This window comes from Pipistrellus kuhlii, unplaced genomic scaffold, assembly GCF_014108245.1.
Source record: "Pipistrellus kuhlii isolate mPipKuh1 unplaced genomic scaffold, mPipKuh1.p scaffold_m20_p_2, whole genome shotgun sequence".
Lineage (NCBI taxonomy): Eukaryota > Metazoa > Chordata > Mammalia > Chiroptera > Vespertilionidae > Pipistrellus > Pipistrellus kuhlii.
The window spans coordinates 49,426,986-49,445,380 of NW_023425515.1; the positions used below are offsets into that span (position 1 = coordinate 49,426,986).

Sequence of the window (18,395 nt, forward strand, 5' to 3'; positions counted from 1 at the left end):
GAAAGCAGTGCCCTTTTTTTTGGAACAGGTATGCAGCTGAGCTAAAAGGCTGAATATTGTGCAAATTACAGGCTAAATACTGTGCCAGTGATAAAAGGCACTTTCTGTGGGCACATTCAGCCTTGGTGCATGGTGAGGTGACCAGGTGCCATCTCTCCCTCTCTAGGTCTTGGAAGGCACACAGCTTTAGAAACAGATCGGCCACTGATTTTTAGCTCCACTTGACTGCAGTGACAACCACAGGGGTGGTTTGGGGCTCTTGATGGTCCTAACTTCATTCCTTCCTGCCATCAGTACCTTGTAGGAGTGGCATTTACAGATCATGCCACAGAATGATTTTCTTTGAAGACTGTGAACTGAGGGCCTATTTACCACTCAGGTAGGGCCCCAAGAGCAGACAAAACTCTCCTTGCATTAGGCAGAATGGCAGCCCAGAAGCCATGGGCTATCAACCAACGTGCCTCCCCAGACACCAAAGTCACAGGCTTGGTCTCTCTCACCCAGCTCCACACACCCATATGCGCGCACGAGAGAGCACACACACACACACACACACACACACACACACACACACACACCTACAACTGTGCTCAGCATCTTACCTGAGCCACCTCTTCAAAGTCATCATGCCGCTTCTGCAGGGCTCGGGCTCGATGCAGGGACTTCCCAACTCCTGTGTGTTTGCTGAGGAAGGCCTCACCATGGTTTTCAATCCAGTCCAACACCTGATCAGAGGAGTAAGACAGAAACAATGACATTGGGGCAGAAGGAAAGACATGTGACAACATTTCTGACTGCTAATGTCCTAGAGTCCCCATCCCAATCAGAAGGCAGCAAGCAGTCCAGGTGGAAATGTTCAATCACCATATACAAAGGAGATTTCATCACAGCCATTGGCAATCCAACAGCCCCACCCTTAACTAAATTCAGCTCCTCCTTTTTTATCTCCAGAATATCACCTCATTACTTTTTCAGTTTTCTCAACCTTAATTCCTTTTTAAAAACAAGCTACAAAGACCATCAGGCACAGTTTAACGCCCTCTCCACCTTTATTCCAAACACATACATTATCAAGTCAGGGCAGTTCCTTGGCTTTCTCTCTACCATAAAAATAGGCACAGCAGTGGCAACCAATTACAAACATGCTGCCTCCCTGTGCTCCTGGACTCGCCCAATCTTGGAAGTAAAGTCCAGAGCAGTTGGTTTCCAATTGGAGAGATGCTCAAGATAGCTGATCACCAGGACAACTGCCTCTCTGGCTTCTTTCCACCTCTTTCCCCCACTCAACATCAACCAACCAACTGACCAACCAAATAAATAAGGTCTTTGCAGCCGTAAGGCGTTTAGTATCTATGATTCTCTTGGGAAGTAGTGGCGACTCCATACTCTTCCAGACTTAAGACCAAATGATTCAAGACGTTTTCCTCAGTGTTTGGAGAAGCTGGAACAGAGGTGGCTGCCGCAGTAGAGACATGAGTGAGGGGGTGCTGAGAAAGTGAGAAAATATGTTGTGTTGAGGGGTACTTCACAAGGTGAGTGGAAACCCCTTATAAATCTTGAAATGTAAGGAGGACCAAAGCCTTTAACCTCCCTTTTGCATTTGCTCAAGTGGCCCAACAAGAATGTGGGAGAAAGGAAGCAGTTCATTTTCTGTTTCTGAGAAGTTCACACTCAGTAAATCAGGCAGCTACTATGAAATCAGCTCGTGCAGACACACCTGTTTCATATCCAGCCCAAACTCAACTGAGCCCACTCTACTCCTACTCTACTTACTACACTTTAACTGAACATTTGATTAATGATGAATTAGCCTTCTGAGATTTTAAAAGGACTTTTGGGAAAATGACAGATGAACTAGGCCTGTTTAAAAGGGTGCTTTAATCCATTCCTCTGGTTCTTCTACAGATTTCCAAGCCTATGGCAAGCAGATAGATAAAATCATTCCACGGCTGGCAGGCATAGGAGTTCCTGCTCTGCAGAATCCAGCCTTTGGCGTCACCCCCTCTGGCACCTGAGATAAATGAATGCCTGCAACTGTGCAAAGTACAAAGCCTTCAACGTCTTCAGTGACAGTGTCACCAAGCGCACAACAAGATGATATTGAATAACATAAACTGATGAACACAGAGAAACATGGAACAGTCTGTCAAACCTCAGAGAGAAGGCAGGGAGGGGAGGGGGAGAGATCAACCAATGAACTCATATGTGTATATGTATAACCCATGAACAAAGACAATAGGGTGGTGAAGACGGGGGCGGGGGGGGGCGTAGTCAGGGTAGGAGAGGTCAATGGGGGAAAGGGGGACTTATGTAATACTTTCAACAATAAAAATTAAAAGAAAAAAAGATGATATTGGTTCAGAGCAATGAACATGTGAATATAATAATGTGTTTGTTAAGTGGTTAAACAAACAACCACTTAATGAAGCCAGAGGTCAGGTAATTATCCATTAAAATGAAGAAAAAGTTTTTGTTTTTGTTTTTAAATGCCTTTAAACATTGGATGCAGAGATTTTGGAGGCACATCTGCAAAAAGAAATCGCAGTAGTAAATGAACTGTATTTTCACCTTCTGCAAACCCTGAACGGCAGCACTGAAAGGAGCTCTCTTGGAAGAAAGAAGAGCCTGTGCTTCCTTAGCATTATGTTCGGTGAAATTTCAACAGCAGAAAGATCAGGAGAGTGTATTTTTACTTGACTTGCAACAATTTGGCCCCACAATTCTCTATTATGAAGGGGAGGAGGAGCATCAGCATGCAAGGTTAAGGATAAATAGTTCAAGTCACAAAATTTCCCATCACACAGTTTTATAATGTTTATGCATATCTAAACTTTTATTAATCCCCTTTTTAGAATGAATTGAAGCGTGGGGATAATTTTTATATACAAAAGAGCTGTCTTGCTCTTCATGAAGGCTTCGGAATTTATGACAGATTTTCAGATAATGATTTCTTTCTTAATTTAGCTTTGCACAGTTAAGTGCCACTTGCTTGTCTCGTACTGTTTTCATGAATTTTATTTTATTGCATTTTATATTTTTAGCTCTAGCTTTAATAAAATCGGTTATTCTAAAGCACACTGGTTAAAGAAGAATGCTTTTCATCTACTAGTTTGGAAATGGCGAGCTTTTTTACTCGCTGGGAGTGATTTTACAACTTTTAAACTTTATTAAAAAGCAATTTGTTTCCTGTTTAAGTTCTCTTGCTTCGATTTATTTTCAGTTAGTGACAGTTAACTTAATTAGCTCTACCTTAACCACTTAAAAATCTATTTACTTCCCATTTGAGAGGCTTTCACTTAGTTTAAACCTAACTTTGATTGCTCTGTGATGTTACATTGCCTCTGTTTCATCCAACTCCGGCCATTAGCACTGAAGCTGTGGGGAAACCTGTGCAACCTTAATGAGATTCAGGAACTGCATGGAAACCAATTTAATAGACAAAAAAGCAAGTGACTGAGGAAGTGAACAAAATTATTTCAGTAGTACACAGACACCAAAAAAGTACCCAAGGATAGATAAGCACAATTGATATATGAGTTATTGTGTAATATGTCAATTTCTGGCTGTTCTGTATCAGTTCATTTAGAGCCAGCATATTTTGATGCACACATTTGGACCACATGCTCTCTTAACCCTGATTCCATGACCCCAACCCTGGGAGTACAATCCAGCCTCTCACACAGAATGGGCAGCAGAGAAAGGCATCTCTGAAAAGTGCCTGGCAATTACATTACACACCATAAATTAATGTGCAGCCCTGGAAATCTGCACACCCCTCAGACTCTGACCACCCAGAATCTGGACACCCAGACTCTGACCACCACTGGTTGAAGAATACATTGTATTTCTAACCAAACGCTGGACCTACCGAAGTGTATGTACCTATCAAGGCACCTCTTATTAGCTAGCCCTGTTTAACTCTCTCATCTACAATATAAGTATAAATATCCAATTGCCAATTGTAATCAGGATAGTAAAGAATTATACCTGCTGACAGCTTTGAGTTCTTATTTAAGTTTTCCCAATACAGAAGTTTTTTATCTTTTTGTTTTTGTGTAAGGGCTCTTCAGGAAGCAGAGAAACACATGTGGATATGAAGATTCACACATTCAAACATATTTATTACTCTCACTGTGCCCTACACTTGGGCACAAGGACAGTCCGAGTAGTGTTCAACAAGGCCCTCACTCCAGAAACTCAGCTATAAACTGGTAAGCAACAAGCACTAGACCTAAAGTCACACAATCCATCATTAATTGCAATGGTGAAAAAGTGCCAACAGTCAGGGGCTCCTAACGGGGGGGCAGGGAAGGCCTCTCTGAAGTAAGGTTGAGCTGAGATGTGAGAGCGAATAGGAGTTAAGCTCCGAATTAGAAAGACCAGCATGGCTTGAGTAGGAAGGAAGGAGGAAATGAGCCCAGAGAAGGCATAAGCCAGATGGTGCTGAGCCTGGTGTGCAGAGTCAGCTTCCAGCATTCATGCTTAGAGCCACTGAAGGGCTGCAAGGAGGAGGAGACATCATGGGATCTGCATTTGTGAGTAATATATGGTTCTGTCTGCTTTGTGGAGAGTCCGTTGGAAGATGACAAGAAGAAAGGTGGGAAAACAGGAGTTACTGCAGAAATCCTGACAAAACGATGGTGGCATAGACAGGGCCAATGGCAGTGTGTGAGGAGAAATAGGCTTGAGTAATATTTAGCCAGGATTTGGCGATTGGTTATGGGGGTGATGGAGAGGAAGGTGGAAGGTCTCATAGAAATAACAGGTTTTTCTTAAGTTTTCTTTCAATTTTCATATTCATGCTGTGGTTTTAATAAATGACAGTTGTACCTCTGAACTTGAGTGGAAGTAGCACCCAATGATAGTTGTCAACCTGCTTCTGGCAAGATGCACCCTTAGTCTCAAGGAAATAATTTTATACAATATGGTTTAAAAATAAATTATAAATTGTTAATATATAATCCTAATAATACAAAAAATTAGGAGCAAATCCATTCAAAGAACACAAATTTAGGCTTACTAGTAAGTGAAATTAACCTATGCATACTTGAAAGGGCATTTCACTGAGATAGAGTTTTTGAGGAACCTCCTAACCTGACATGCAGTCCTCTGTGGCCAGCCTAACCCTACTTTCAACCCCACCTCCAATAAGTTTCTGCCTCACCCCTAAATTCCCCCAAAGCTACTTCTCACCTCCTGAATTTTGCTGTCGCTATATTTAACTTTACTTAAAATGTGCACATCTTGTTTCTCCCTATACTCACTTTCCAGGCTTCTTTCTACTTATCCTTTAAGTGCCATCTCAAAATCTCTAGTTTTTATTTATTTATTTATTTTTTTATTGAGTTTTTACAGAGAGGAAGAGAGAGGGATAGAGAATTAGAAACATCGATGAGAGAGAAACATCGATCAGCTGCCTCTACAGGGGATGTGCCTGCAACCAAGATACATGCCCTTGACCGGAATCGAACCTGGGACCTTTCAGTCCGCAGGACGATGCTCTATCCACTGAGCCAAACCGGTGTCAGCAAAATCTCTAGTTTTAGAAAGCCTTTTCCCTTTCATAGCCCACCCAGGCTGTGGTAGGATCACTCATTTCTGGTTCTATTCAAACTACAATTATTGCCCGTGGGCTTGTCTCTCCCACTAGCCTTTGACCCCCTGTGATTTCCAAACACAACATGGTACTCAGCACAGAATGTGCTTTGCTTAAGACATGTTGAACTCTACTCAACTCAAACTCATCCCCTAACACACAACTTGGGGGTGAATGTCTACAGCTCCACACTCCTATCGGTAACTCTAACTTAGCATCTCTCACAGTCTGCATTCCAAGTTCTCTCTCTCCATCTCCACCCTCTCCACTGACTCTCTTGGCAGGTAGGTAGTTCCTGCCAGTGTTTGGGGTTATCACATTCTTTTATCCTGCCCCTGCCCCCAGCAGCCATGCAGGAGATATTCAATGAATGTTTATAGCTATGAACTGTCAAGTGCAAATATGGTTGAGACTACTACCCGACTGTCTTGGGAGAAGTTGTGCCACCATTCATCAAGAGGTCTGACCTTCACACTGTCATTGGGTAAGTGTGGGACTCCTCACTGCTCCAGCAGACAGGCAGTCTTGTAAGTAACTTGTAAACCTCTGCCTGCGTTCTTGTGCCCCAACTTTTCAAACAGAAATTACTCCTTTCCCAGAACATCCTTTTTCCAAGAGAGACACTCACATCCTAAACTGCATTTGGGAGCCAATCTAACAACCATTATGCATAATTCCCTAAACACCCCCTTTCTTTCTCATCTAATTGTGTTTATTTCAACCAGCATACAATCAAGACAATACTTTTCAGGGGAAGAGACAGTCCTTTCTAGCGGCTAAGGAGAAGAGAAAAAGTCCTTTTGAAGAGAACCACAGTACTGATTATTCCCTGAACAGTGGCCATGAATGCAGCTGAGGGAAGGGGAGAACATCAAGGGATCTAGCTGCCTCCTATCCCAGAACTTTTATTTATTTTTTTTATTCTCCTAAATAAATAGAATCTTAGTTTTATTTGTTTTTAAAAGATTTTTAAAATTGATTTATTTTTTTAAATTTTTTTTTTTAGAGAAAGAGAAAGGAAGGAAGAGCAGGGGGAGAGAGAGAAACACCGATGTGAGAGCAAACATGGATCGGCTGCCTCCTACACACACCCCTATCAGTGATTGAGCCTGCAACCAGGACATGTGCTTTGACCAGGGAATACATGGTACATGGGACAATGCCCAATCAACTGAACCACACCAGTCAGGACAATAGGATCTTAGTTTCAGAGGAGACCCAAGCATCTCCCAGCCCAGTTAGACCCCTGCACTTAGAGATAACCACCCTTAGAACAAAGTTTTAAGTTGGTATGTAAGCTCTACTTATATATAAAAGTGCCTTGGGTCCCTAGAGCACCACTAAATTGTGGTATGGACCTAGCCAATTTCTCCAAACTTCTTATCCCCTTTTTCTGCTCTAGCCATCTCCCATGTTCATGAACACAGGCAGCTCATTTGAGTCTCAAGAACATTGTGGGTCCCATTTCATGCACCTGGAAAATCCTCCTAAACTCATCCCGTGGCTATCCAGCCAGGTCTCTGCTGCACTGGCTGTCACTATACACCTGTTACATGTTTGTGGTGGTGTCTTCTCTCTGCCTCCTGCGTAAGCCCCAGGTGGGCAGGGCTTTGTTTGGGTCACTGCTATGGTCTCAGAGAGCATTTGCTGAATAAACGAGTGAATGAGATCAACCAATCTGATCTGAGAATTTCCTGTGTGATAAAGGGCAGAAACCATGAAAGGACATGGAAATGTTTTGCAAACAATAGTGAAATCGGAATCCCAAATCTCTGATTCACTCATCTGGCTCTCTGATCAATCATCTTATTTGAAATCGTGCTAAATTTGTGCTATAATTTGATCTATGGTAAAACAACAAGACGTTTCCTTGTTTAACATAAATGGAAGGACTCCTCCCTCCCAGCTCCTCCCTCCCAGCCCCCAGCCTCCCTCTGTTTAGAAAGCCGTTTTTCCTGAGGCCAATGGAGGAGAGTTTACACACCATCAGGTGTCTCCCACTCACTTTGTTTTGTTAAAGGTTCAGGCTCACACGATGTATAGGAGTACCCAGGGCAGTCCATCAAGTCAATATTCCTGACTCTTCACACAGCACACTGAGCCTTAGTGCTGGAGGGGAAAGGCTCACACTGCCAGTGCCACCGCAGAGCAGGCAGGCACCATTTGAAATGCCCAATTACCAGTAATTCATTTTCTGTCCCCTCTTTGTAACAAGTATAATCAAAATGAATGTCCTGCTATGGGGGGGAGAAGCTATCATTTTTCTGTTAGGGCTCTGCTGAAACTCATTAGCAGGTCTATAGACTCTCCTTTTACTGTGAACTATGATCCCTTTGCTCGACAGATGCCATGCTGGATGCAAACTGGCTAGGAGACCAAAAGACCCCAAATTTTAGCTGCCTCCTGCCCTTGGGCCCCTCTACTCCCAGCCATACACTTGTGACTCTTCCCAACACAGTGGAGCTGGGGTGACTAGGACTTGTCTTGTCCTTGGCACTCCCTGGGAGAACTTCCTCTTGGGGTGCCTTGGTGCCTGTTTACTGTGTCCCCCTACTTTTCACCACGAAGGTTGGGACTTCTTAAGTCTCTCAAACTTTAGAATGCTTAAGAATCCCTGGATGTTGTGTTTTTTGTTTTGTTTTGTTTTGTTTTTTTAAACAGAGGTACCACCTTCCCCACAGATTCTGAATAAAAAAATATGAGATAGGGCCAGATAATGTGTGTTTTTAACAAGTCCCCATTCTGGTCAGATATTTCAATGCCAGGAATCCAATATTTTGGAAAAGACAGTTACGTATTCACACTTGACACCTCCCTTTCTATAACAAAATGGGCAACCATTTCCAGTGATTTTTTTCATAAATGCTCTCAAACCTAATCTTGCCTCACCAAATGAGTTCATGCTCTGTGGCCACACCAAGATTGTGGCTCCCAGTATCTTCCCACTCCAACCCAGGCCCCCCTCTGGCACCAAAATACCTCACACCTTCACCTATTTCCTCTTTTCAAAATCTTTCAATAGCTTCCCACTAGTCATAAAGTGTGAGACTTTTATCCTTTAGCCTGGTATTCAAGGTTCCAGAAATTGCATGTCGACCATGCTGAGCATAGGGGTTATCAAAAAGAAGTGATCCTGCCCAGCCAGTGTGGCTAAGTGGTTGAGCGTCAGCCTATGAACCAGGAGGTCACAGGCACATGCCCAGGTTGTGGACTTAATCCCCAGTAAGGGGCATGCAGGAGGCAGCCGATCAATGGTTCTCTCTCATCACTGATGTTTCTCTCTCTCTCTTCCCTTCCTCTCTGAAATCAATGAAAAGTGTGTGTGTGTGTGTGTGTGTGTGTGTGTGTGTGTGTGTGTGTGTATACACTAGAGGCCTGGTGCACAAAATTTGTGTATGGGTATGGTCCCTAGGCCTGGCTGGTGATCAGGGCTGATGGGGGCCTTTTGGCTGCCTGCCAGGGCCTCCCTTCCCTGGCTGCTGGGGCCTTCCTTTGTTCTGTGCCACCCCCTGGTGGTCAGCACATGTCATAGCAAGCTATCGAACTCCTGGTCTCCTGATCGAACTTCGGAGGAGACCTTTGCATATTAGCCATATATTTTTTTTTAAAGAAGTGACCCTGGATGGCGACTGTCTTGTCATTTGTTAACATAATAGGAATTGAGGACATTAAAGGTGTTTAAAATTACCATGAATCAAGAAAGCCCTCAGGCTCAGTACCTCTCATTGCCTTCTAGGCTGTATCTGCCTCACTACCCTGCCTGATGGAGGCAGCCAGGTGCTTCTTGGAAGGTGCTCATCATGGAAAGAGCACCTTCAGTCAGAATAGATAGAGTTTGCATTCAGGAAGTCAAAGGATGCAGGCCATGATGAGCAGTGAAGACAGGAAGGCAGAAAGCATGGCAGACGGGAGCGAAGTGGAATATAGAGTGCGGAGGGGTACTAGGAGTCCATGAGATTCCCATGCAGGAGGGGCTGAGAATGTCAGAGGCAAGCCCCTGCAGCTCACTCCCGCCCTGTCAATTCTAGCTGAGGGATAATGGAGGACTGGAATAGAGCCTCCAGGACCAGCCTCCTCCAAAGGGGAGAGAGAAGTGTGCGCCCTTTAAAATCAGGGACACCAAAGAGGCAGATGGGAAAGTTTCCTTATCTTCACTCTAATCAGCAAGCAACCCTGACAAGCAAGCCCTCCTTTCCTCCCCTTCCTATCTTCCCAATTCAGCTGAGCCTTACCCCTGCTCTTCCGGGGCATTCACCATGTCCAAAGAATTACATATTAGCTACTTGAATGTTATTCAAATGATTGGTTTATCACCATCAAAAACTTAATTGAGAATTTTAATACTGCTGAATACTACCATGGAAACATGGGTATTATTCAAGCTATATGCCACAAATAAAAGTATCAGCAATGAAGAGTTAACATAATTATGATTGTGGAAAACAAATGAGAATGGGTAGTGTCTGTTTTAGGGAAAATCTGTGTAAGAAATAACTATAGAAGCCATTTTATAATGACTGGACAGATGGAAAAGAGTGTTTGGTGTGAGTATGACTCTGCAGGTCTTACTGGGCAGGCACTTTGAGTCTGACTCTCAGATGTCAGAGGCTATATAACCTTTAAAACCAAGTAACCTCCCAGAGTCCTCAGAGCAATGACAATCCAGCACTAAATTAAAACCCCTAACGCACAGGAGCTGTGCCTCTCTGTATTCCCATCACCTAGCAGAGTGGCCAGGGCACAGAGAGAGGCTAAGAGCACAGACTTCGTGGTGAGGTAGACGTTTGAGTTCTTGCTCTGCTAAAGTAAAGGCAAGTTTACTTGTCCCTTCTAAGCTTCAGTAAAACGAGAACCAAGCTATCTCCTGGTTTACAGTGTTGGAAGATTAAATAAGAAAAGGCACATGAAGGGATTAGATGCTCAATCATATTTACTCATAAAGATGATGAATCCTGAGCCTTGAAAAATAAAACTTGTATAGACATTTAATCCTAGTAACAAATCTCAGGGCTGGAATCAAACCATCTCTCTGATGTTCCCCTCCCCTCCCCAATCCAGTAAGTAACCAGTTCAAAGTTCAAATGGCTTCCCCTTGCCATGTGTCTCTCTTCCTCCCCGCCCCCCCCCCCCCCATCCATCTGGGAACACGCTCTGAGCATTTTCCTTTTTAGATGCTCTAATCCTTCCTTCTCACAGGAAGAGTTAATTTCTAGATGTATCATTAGTCTGGTCCCTTCATTCTGTGTGCAACCCAAAGCACTCATCTTTTATTATGCAAAGCTGTCAATTGGATCACACCATGCCCAAGCTGGTCTAGTAAGATTAAGAGGCTATAGTCAGTAGCTAGTAAAAGATTGGATATCTGGAGTTTAAAAAAAAATTACTCTCAAATCCTTTTTATACATACTTTGGTGAGCAAGAGCTGACATAGTAAAAGCTGTAATTTTCTATATGAGGCTCCAGAAATACTGATAGAAACAAGTAAGATTCATTTGTAATACAATGGATTTTAATGTTAATATATTCATTCAGAATGGAAAGTCACTGAAGCCAGATAAATTCTGCCATTACTGCACCTCACTAGCTCACCTGATTGGACTGCTTAAAAGCAAAAGATGATTTTCATGAGGAGGAGGAGGATGATAATGATGATGATTTTAAATCCTTACCCAAGGAAATGCTTAGAGAGAGAAACATCTACAGATGAGAGAAACATCAATTGGTTGCCTTCCATACACTCTCCAACCAGGGATCAAACTGCAGTCCAGGCATGTGCCCTCACCAGGAATCCAACCAGCAACCCTTCAGTGCACAGGACAATGCTCAACCAACTGAGCCACACTGGCTGGGCAGGCATTATTTTTAAAGGATGGTATTGGAGCTTCAAACATGTCAGTCTCCCACACATACCACTGAGACCACTCTGAAGCCTCCCAGCCTTACCTCTCAGTTTACTGCTAGGAGCAGGTACCCAGTTAGACTTCCTCTTCCCTGTCCCCTGGCTGTCACTTCTCTCTGCCTCCTGGCCTTCCCCCATCTCCTCTGCTTGAGCTCCAATCACCTGTGCAAATCCATCCCCACCGCAGGGAGCTTTCCCTGCTTTGACTCCATTGTGGTCTTTTCTTTAGCGCTGAACCCAGATAGCTGTGTTTTATTCACGTGACCTTAAGTGTACAAGTCTTCTCTCAGGCCAGAAACCTCCAGCTTCTAGCACGGGGCCTTACACAGAGCAGATGTTCCAAAAACACCTTATAATTCATGATTGCACAAAACGGAGAGAGAGAAAAAGGAGAAGCAGAACAAGATGGCCTGCAGAGAGTGTTCAAAATGGTTGCTCTGGTTACAAATTAATGGAATAGAATTTGCATCTCCCAGAAAGATCAAGAACCTAGCTACTCCTTGTTCTTCTCACCACAGAGTCAGATCTGTCTGGGCTTGGAAGAAGGCCTTTACATCCATGGGAAAACACAGGGGTCAGGGAAAAGTGAGAGACAGCGCTGTGGAGCGACACTGTCCTGGAGCGTGCTTTCGGCTGCTGCTCAGTACTGTTCTTCTCCAAACCAGATGCTTAAGTGCAATCTAATTTTCACTGGCATTCTATATTTGGTTTTTATCTTTCTGCTTTTGCTCTGCTTTGGGCCCTTAAAGGGGACATGGTTCCTACTTGGGCCAAGACCACTTACCCCCTGATAAGACAATGAGGCTAGGAGTCAGGCCAGCTCTTTCTTTCCTTTCTGTCTCTTTCTCCTCCCATACAATGTATGTCTATTTCTTGGCTCTGTCTTTAAATTTCTCTCTCCCTTTCTTTCTCTTCCCCCACTATCTGTCTCTGTCTTTTCCTCTCCTTTCCTGATTTTGGTTGTGTGCATATCCGTCTGCCTGGCTGTCATTCTCCCCTCTGTGTTAATTATACACGTGTGCTTCCCAACTCTCATCCGGTTCTCCTTCTCTGTCTCCTTGCTCCTCTCTCAGGTGGCTTTTCTGTGGGGCTCAGAACTGGGAGCCAAAGACCTAGCTTCTGGTCCCAGCACTATCATTAACTGGCTGTGTGGTTATGGCCAAGTTACTTTACATCTCTGGGCCTCAATTTCCTCCAGTGTAGAGTAGGTTAGACTGGACGCTCTTCCAGGCCCTTGACAGCTCTGACATTTATCAATGAGTGGAAAGGAACTCAGCCCACCCACAAAACAGTTGCTGTTGTAGAAACAGGAGAATCAGGGGTCCCCAACAGCACAAGCACCAGGGGGCGCCCGAGTACCATTCAAAGAGGATGTGGTGGATTTATGACACGCTAGGCAGGCATGGTGCTAAGCCCTGTACTTGAATATCATTCAGTCTGATGAGATGGGTGCTGTAATTGCTCCTACCTTAGAGGTGAAGCAACCGAAGTACCACAGGTGAAGCAATCTGCCCAAAGTCACACAGCCAAGATCTGCCAGAGCAGGACTGAAACCAGGCTGCCTGACTACAGCCCGTGCTTGCTGAATAACCAACAATCTGTGATTCTGTATTGCCCCTGCCACTGAGTCTCGTTCACAAGTTCCCATGTAGTAGGCTGCTGAGTAAATACCCCTGGACTCCAAATGGGCTCAGGAGTCTGAGATCCAGACTATATGGTTACATCAATTCTCTCCTCCTTCATGCCACCGCCATTAACTGTTCCATCAATACTCTATTGCCCTGCACGCTGACTGGCATGCTTTGGTAGCCTGTCCTTTACATTTTTAAACGTGTTTCTTATGCTGGGCATCTGGCCAGGACCTAGCAAAGGGCTGGGCCAACTGCAGAGGCTCAAGCTGCTGGGTAACTGATGGGCACTAAGGGTGTCTCCGTGTCCTCCGCCTGGGCTGTAAGTACCTGGAACCCTCCACATCACAGCTCCTGCAGGCAGGCTCCAGCCACTTACCCACAGCTACTAAATGTGTTCAAAGAAAGGGTTCATTTCACAGAAGCAGAAACTGGGGTCCCCAAATGATAATTTCAGCTCATATGAGCAAAAGTAAAGAGAACCCCAGTGTCATGCCAGATCCAGCCAAGAGCTGTTCGGGGCGCAGAGAGATAGAAACCAGGGTTTCTATACTCACGAAAATACTGGAATAGAAGAAGATGAAACATGCAAAACTGGAAAGTACATAAGGTTGATATAATAAAGATATAAAGTATATTAAGTTTTATATAATATATAAAAATAAAAAAACAATAACTATATGAAAGTTCTGGGAGCTAGAAATCCTTCACTCTAACCATTAGTGCATTATGTCCAGCACCTTCTAAAACACGGGCTCAGACACCCTGTCAGACACTAATGGTTGTTTGGGTGTCACGTAAGCATTTGAGATCACTGCAGGTATGGTAGCCTTTGTTTTGCACATTTTTCTTGTGCATATGTGACAATGTCTGATATGAGGTGAGACAGAGTGAGTGGGACAATGGGCGTGTGAAGTGATGTTCCCAGAGGTGATAGTCTCCTAACCCAAAAAGGACAATGGAATGAACCATCCTGGGGAGTTCCATTCTCAGGGGAAATCCAAAACTCCATCACATCCATGTAGAAACCTTTTGCTTGCTTTTCCTCGGTGCCAACAATGTGATTTGTTCAGGAGAGATGAATTAATGGAGTTTCACTTCCAGAAACGCTCTCATTATTTAAGAGCATGATATAGAACAGCCACGGGTGTAGTTTAATACATTTCTTCCCAGCTTTAAGGCAGATGCCACAGTGGCCACGGGACAGTCTAACAGCTCCCAGATAGTCTGGGTCTGGATGCTGCCTTCCTGGTGGGGAGGTCTCTGCCTGCCCTCCTCACAGCCCCTCTCCCCTTTCCAGTGTCCAACCTAGAATAACAGCCCTCAAAACAGGAGGGCAAAGAGCACACAAGAAAGCTACACAATCCATGGTCCTGGTGATCTCCACAGGTCCCTCAGAGTCCACTGAACCAGTAACGCTGGAGCCTAGCAAACTCCCCATCTCAGTTACAGGCAGACCCTGTGCCCTCCTGTGCTCAGGCTGATGCATTCCTCTGGATAGCTCCCAATGGCAGGAGCAGGCAACTGACCCCCTTGCTCCTCCATTCCCAACAGGCCCCAGTTTCAGCAGGGTCGTCTCTCCTGAGGCTCAGGCGTTGCCTCTAATGCCTCAATCACCACCAGGTTGAGGAAGGGAGGGCTACAAAGAGATTAGGGCAGCCCCCAATTGGAGGACACTCCTGAAGGCTTGGTACTTCTGGGACTCGCTGCACAGTGACCCTGCACCCAGAGCGGGTCCCAGCCAGTGCAGGATGCCCCGCTCTCCCTCTACCCTGCCTCTATCTCAGGACACCCACTGCCAGGCCTTCCAACAATAGCGGTGAAAGGAATCAGCTTCCAAGGATATGTCCAGCTGGCTCTCCATTTTCCATGTACATGGTGGGGCAAAAGTAGGTTACATCTGTTCATGGTGAAAATAATACAATAATCAATAAATAATAACACAGGAATAAATTATGCTTTGCATACTCACAACTGTAAACCTACTTTTGTCCCCTTGCATATTTGGATACATTTTTGGATTAATGTGGTCAATATCATAGAAGGTATGGAAGGGGAGTGAAATATAACTTTATACATATAATCTTATGTGTTGGTTACATAGAGATCTAGTAATACAAGTGCCCCCACCCCTGCCTCTCACAGTGCACCAGCAGGGCGATGATCCTGGGCCTCCATCCAGTCCTCAGCTCCCAACCTGCTCCCCAACCCAATATATCAGTCCTCAAAGCAAAGCCCCAGGAGTCGCCAGGGAGACAGAGAGAGAAAGCACGAGGGGAGAAGAATGGGTGATTTCATCCCAAAGGACATTTGTGGCAAGGCTGTTCTTTCAAAGTCAGAAACATGACCATATCTTTATTATTTGCAAAAAAGACAGGTTAAGCTAGAAACAATCTCTCATTATGGGGCAGACATACAGTCATCAACAGCTCATGCTTTAAATCTGGTTTCCCAAGTCCAATCTTGCCAAAGAATCCCCTGAAGGCCCTGTATCCTACTCAAACCTCCATTCTAGCAGGCCACTTGCATCCATAATTAAGAAACAAATTCATTTTATGTGGAGTCCAACCCTGACAGTGCTCAGAGAACCCCAGGCCTCTGAATTGTGCAGACAGCCCATGCCTGAGTGAGGGTCCAGCTCTCCTCAAAGAAAACTGTCATATATAACTGCATGGAATGGCTATTCCTCAGTCTGCCTCTCTTCTCAAAACCTCAGGGTGAGAAGGCCCAGTCTATAGGGCTGCTTAGTTGAGAAAAGTATGCAATTAACAAGTCCAGATGGTTCTTTTTTGGACGTAGAAGGGGGTGCTGCTGGGGCTGAACTGCCCTCTTCTCTTCATCAATCAGATGATCCTAGGCCTGACCCCCCAGGTCAGGGACTCCACCGCCTGCCTACCTGCCTGGGCTGGGTGCCGGGGACAGGGACCAGTTACCTGCTGGACGTCCTGCTGGAAGACGCAGAGCTGCAGCCGCTGGTGCAGCCGCACCTTGCGGTGCTGCCAGATGCTCTCGAGGCGCCGCTGGTGGTGTAGCACCTCGTGCACCACGTCCAGCACCTGGTGCACTGCCTTGGAGTAGTTGGCTGTGGCCGTGAGGGACTCGGAGTTCCCAGGGCTCAGGGGACGCTGCAGCACATCCAGCAGGGCCTTGCCATCCTGGCTGACCTGCAGGAAGGGAAGAGGGTTATGTCCAGGGAGAGGAGTGGCAGACAAGGGCACAGACAGAAGTGGTGGCTAATCCTACTCAGACTGATGGCAACCAAGGAGCGGGCCAGCCAGTGCTGCCATGGTGCCCAGCCCACAGCCCTGGGAAGGACGGCGTCTGGGGAAGAGGAGTTGCAGCCCAGCACCCGATGCCTGGCACATAGTACTGGATAAGTATTCTGACTAACTCACTGACAGGTCAGGCAGCAGAACTTTTCAGAAATGAAGCTGAGTATATAGTCGACATCATAAACCTCTCCCCATCTTTCTTCTTCACATTCCTCTACCTGCCCCCAAACTTCTAGATGTGTGACCAGAGAAAAGTTATCTAACATCTTTGGCCTCAGTTTCCTTGCCTGAGGAACTCAGAGGGAGAGTGATGGTGCATACCTAGGGTTATGGTGAGGATTAAATGAGTTAACACACCCAGGGCACTTAGACTGGCTATCAGTTCTGTCTTCTTCATCATCATCATCATAATTTTTTTTTCTCCTGTCTTCTTTCCTTGTCAATTTCTTCTATATTGATCCTTCTTTTGCTCTCCTCCTATACAACCATTTTTTTTTTCTCCTGGAAGTGGTGACATCCCCATCATTCCAGATTATGCAGAGTAAAGGAAAGACCCTAAAATTGAGGATACATCATGCATGCTCCTGGGTTTCTCAACCATGCGCACATGTGCACACACATACACACACACACACATATATATACCCAGGTGATCCCTACTGATGGCCTCATTTTTTTTGCTTCCTGGCTGGAGACAGCATCATTCATAGACCAAAGATCATAAAGAGTCTCCAAAGAGGGGAAATGGCCTTTCTTCTTCTTAGTCTAACCTAGGCTATTCCACAGTGTACAGGCCGGTGCTGTCGCCACCCACCCATACACGCACAGTCAGGACCCTTGGGTGTTCTGCTGGGTACTCACCTCTGTGTAGGCCTGCGTCACCTGCTCATACAGAGACTGGTGGTGGTGAATCGCCAGCTCCAGGTCCTGCATCTCGGATGGCAGGCCACCTTCACTGCACATCTTGCACCAGGCGTCCACTCCCGACAGGAACTGGAAGTAGATGCCAACTGGGTCAGTGTGGGCACTGGGTTGGGCAATGGGCAGATTATATAGTAGAGGTCAGATGCCTTGGGAAGAAGCATCAGGATCTCTGGAAGCCTTCAGAGACCACTGCAGAGGGTGGAGGTTTTCCTTTAATTGTACAAATATTAACTCCATGTAAGAAGTCAGACGCAGTAAGGAAGTGTGGTTTCCACAGACAAAGGTAACTATTATGAAACTGCTGGAGGTGGGAGCCATCTGCATGTTCATCAGGTTATATCCACACACTGACTATGCAATATAGGTGTGCAAAAAGCATACTACATTGCATGTATACATTAGAGCTGCTTGTCCTGTGCACACGGGAGGGGCTACACTGAATGTAAGGGGATGTTTCCATTCAGGTACTTTGCAGTGTGGACACCGAGTCTGAAGAGGAGTGAGGAACGTATCATACAGGCCTCTCAGGGAACTTACAGAGATGTTTCCCACAAGGAATGGAGATTAACCCTCAAGAAGATCCCTACAGACTGTACTGTGCCCGCAGTGGCAGTGGCTCCTGGAATGTGATATATATAGATCTTGACAGAAATAAAATTATTTAAAAATGAAAATCAACAACTGTGGAGGACTACGTGTCTCTGCGCACAAAGGGTGAGCCAACTGAAATCACTCAGAGTTATTGGGTAGAAAAATACACCTTAAATATGCAAATAATTCTTCACCCACCAGCCTGGAATGTTTCTGTCTGTGATTCCTCTCACCTGGGTGCGCAGCACCATTCAAATTAACTGCCTAAAGACCTTTATATCTCATTGCCTAGAACAGCCCACGTGAGGACAATAAAGAGCTCCCTAAACAAACACATTGAAAAAACAGCCTGAATCCGTTTGGTGTGTGCTTCCCCCCTAGCTAAAGAGAATCATGTTTATGAGTTTCCCTGAAGAAGTGGTAATATTTGAGGAAACTGCATTAAAAACAGATACAAATAAAATGGCTCCTGATCCAAATTAAGG

At 45.1% G+C, this 18,395-nt stretch overlaps 1 protein-coding gene across 27 annotated transcripts in view; it reads right to left on the reverse strand.

Moving 5' to 3' along the window:
- Window positions 1-18,395, reverse strand: part of KALRN (kalirin RhoGEF kinase) — a 640,493-nt gene that overhangs the window by 329,582 nt on the left and 292,516 nt on the right. For all 27 annotated transcript variants that reach the window (XR_004989615.2, XM_036447859.2, XM_036447857.2 and 24 more), the window contains exons 8-10: window positions 17,257-17,388; window positions 16,057-16,287; window positions 603-725 (exon numbers count right to left, since the gene is read on the reverse strand). Coding sequence is in view for 26 of the 27 variants with exons in the window: in XM_036447859.2 (XP_036303752.1) it covers window positions 603-725; window positions 16,057-16,287; window positions 17,257-17,388 (486 nt within the window). In the remaining variant the exon portion in view is untranslated. The remainder of the gene's footprint in view (window positions 1-602; window positions 726-16,056; window positions 16,288-17,256; window positions 17,389-18,395) is intronic.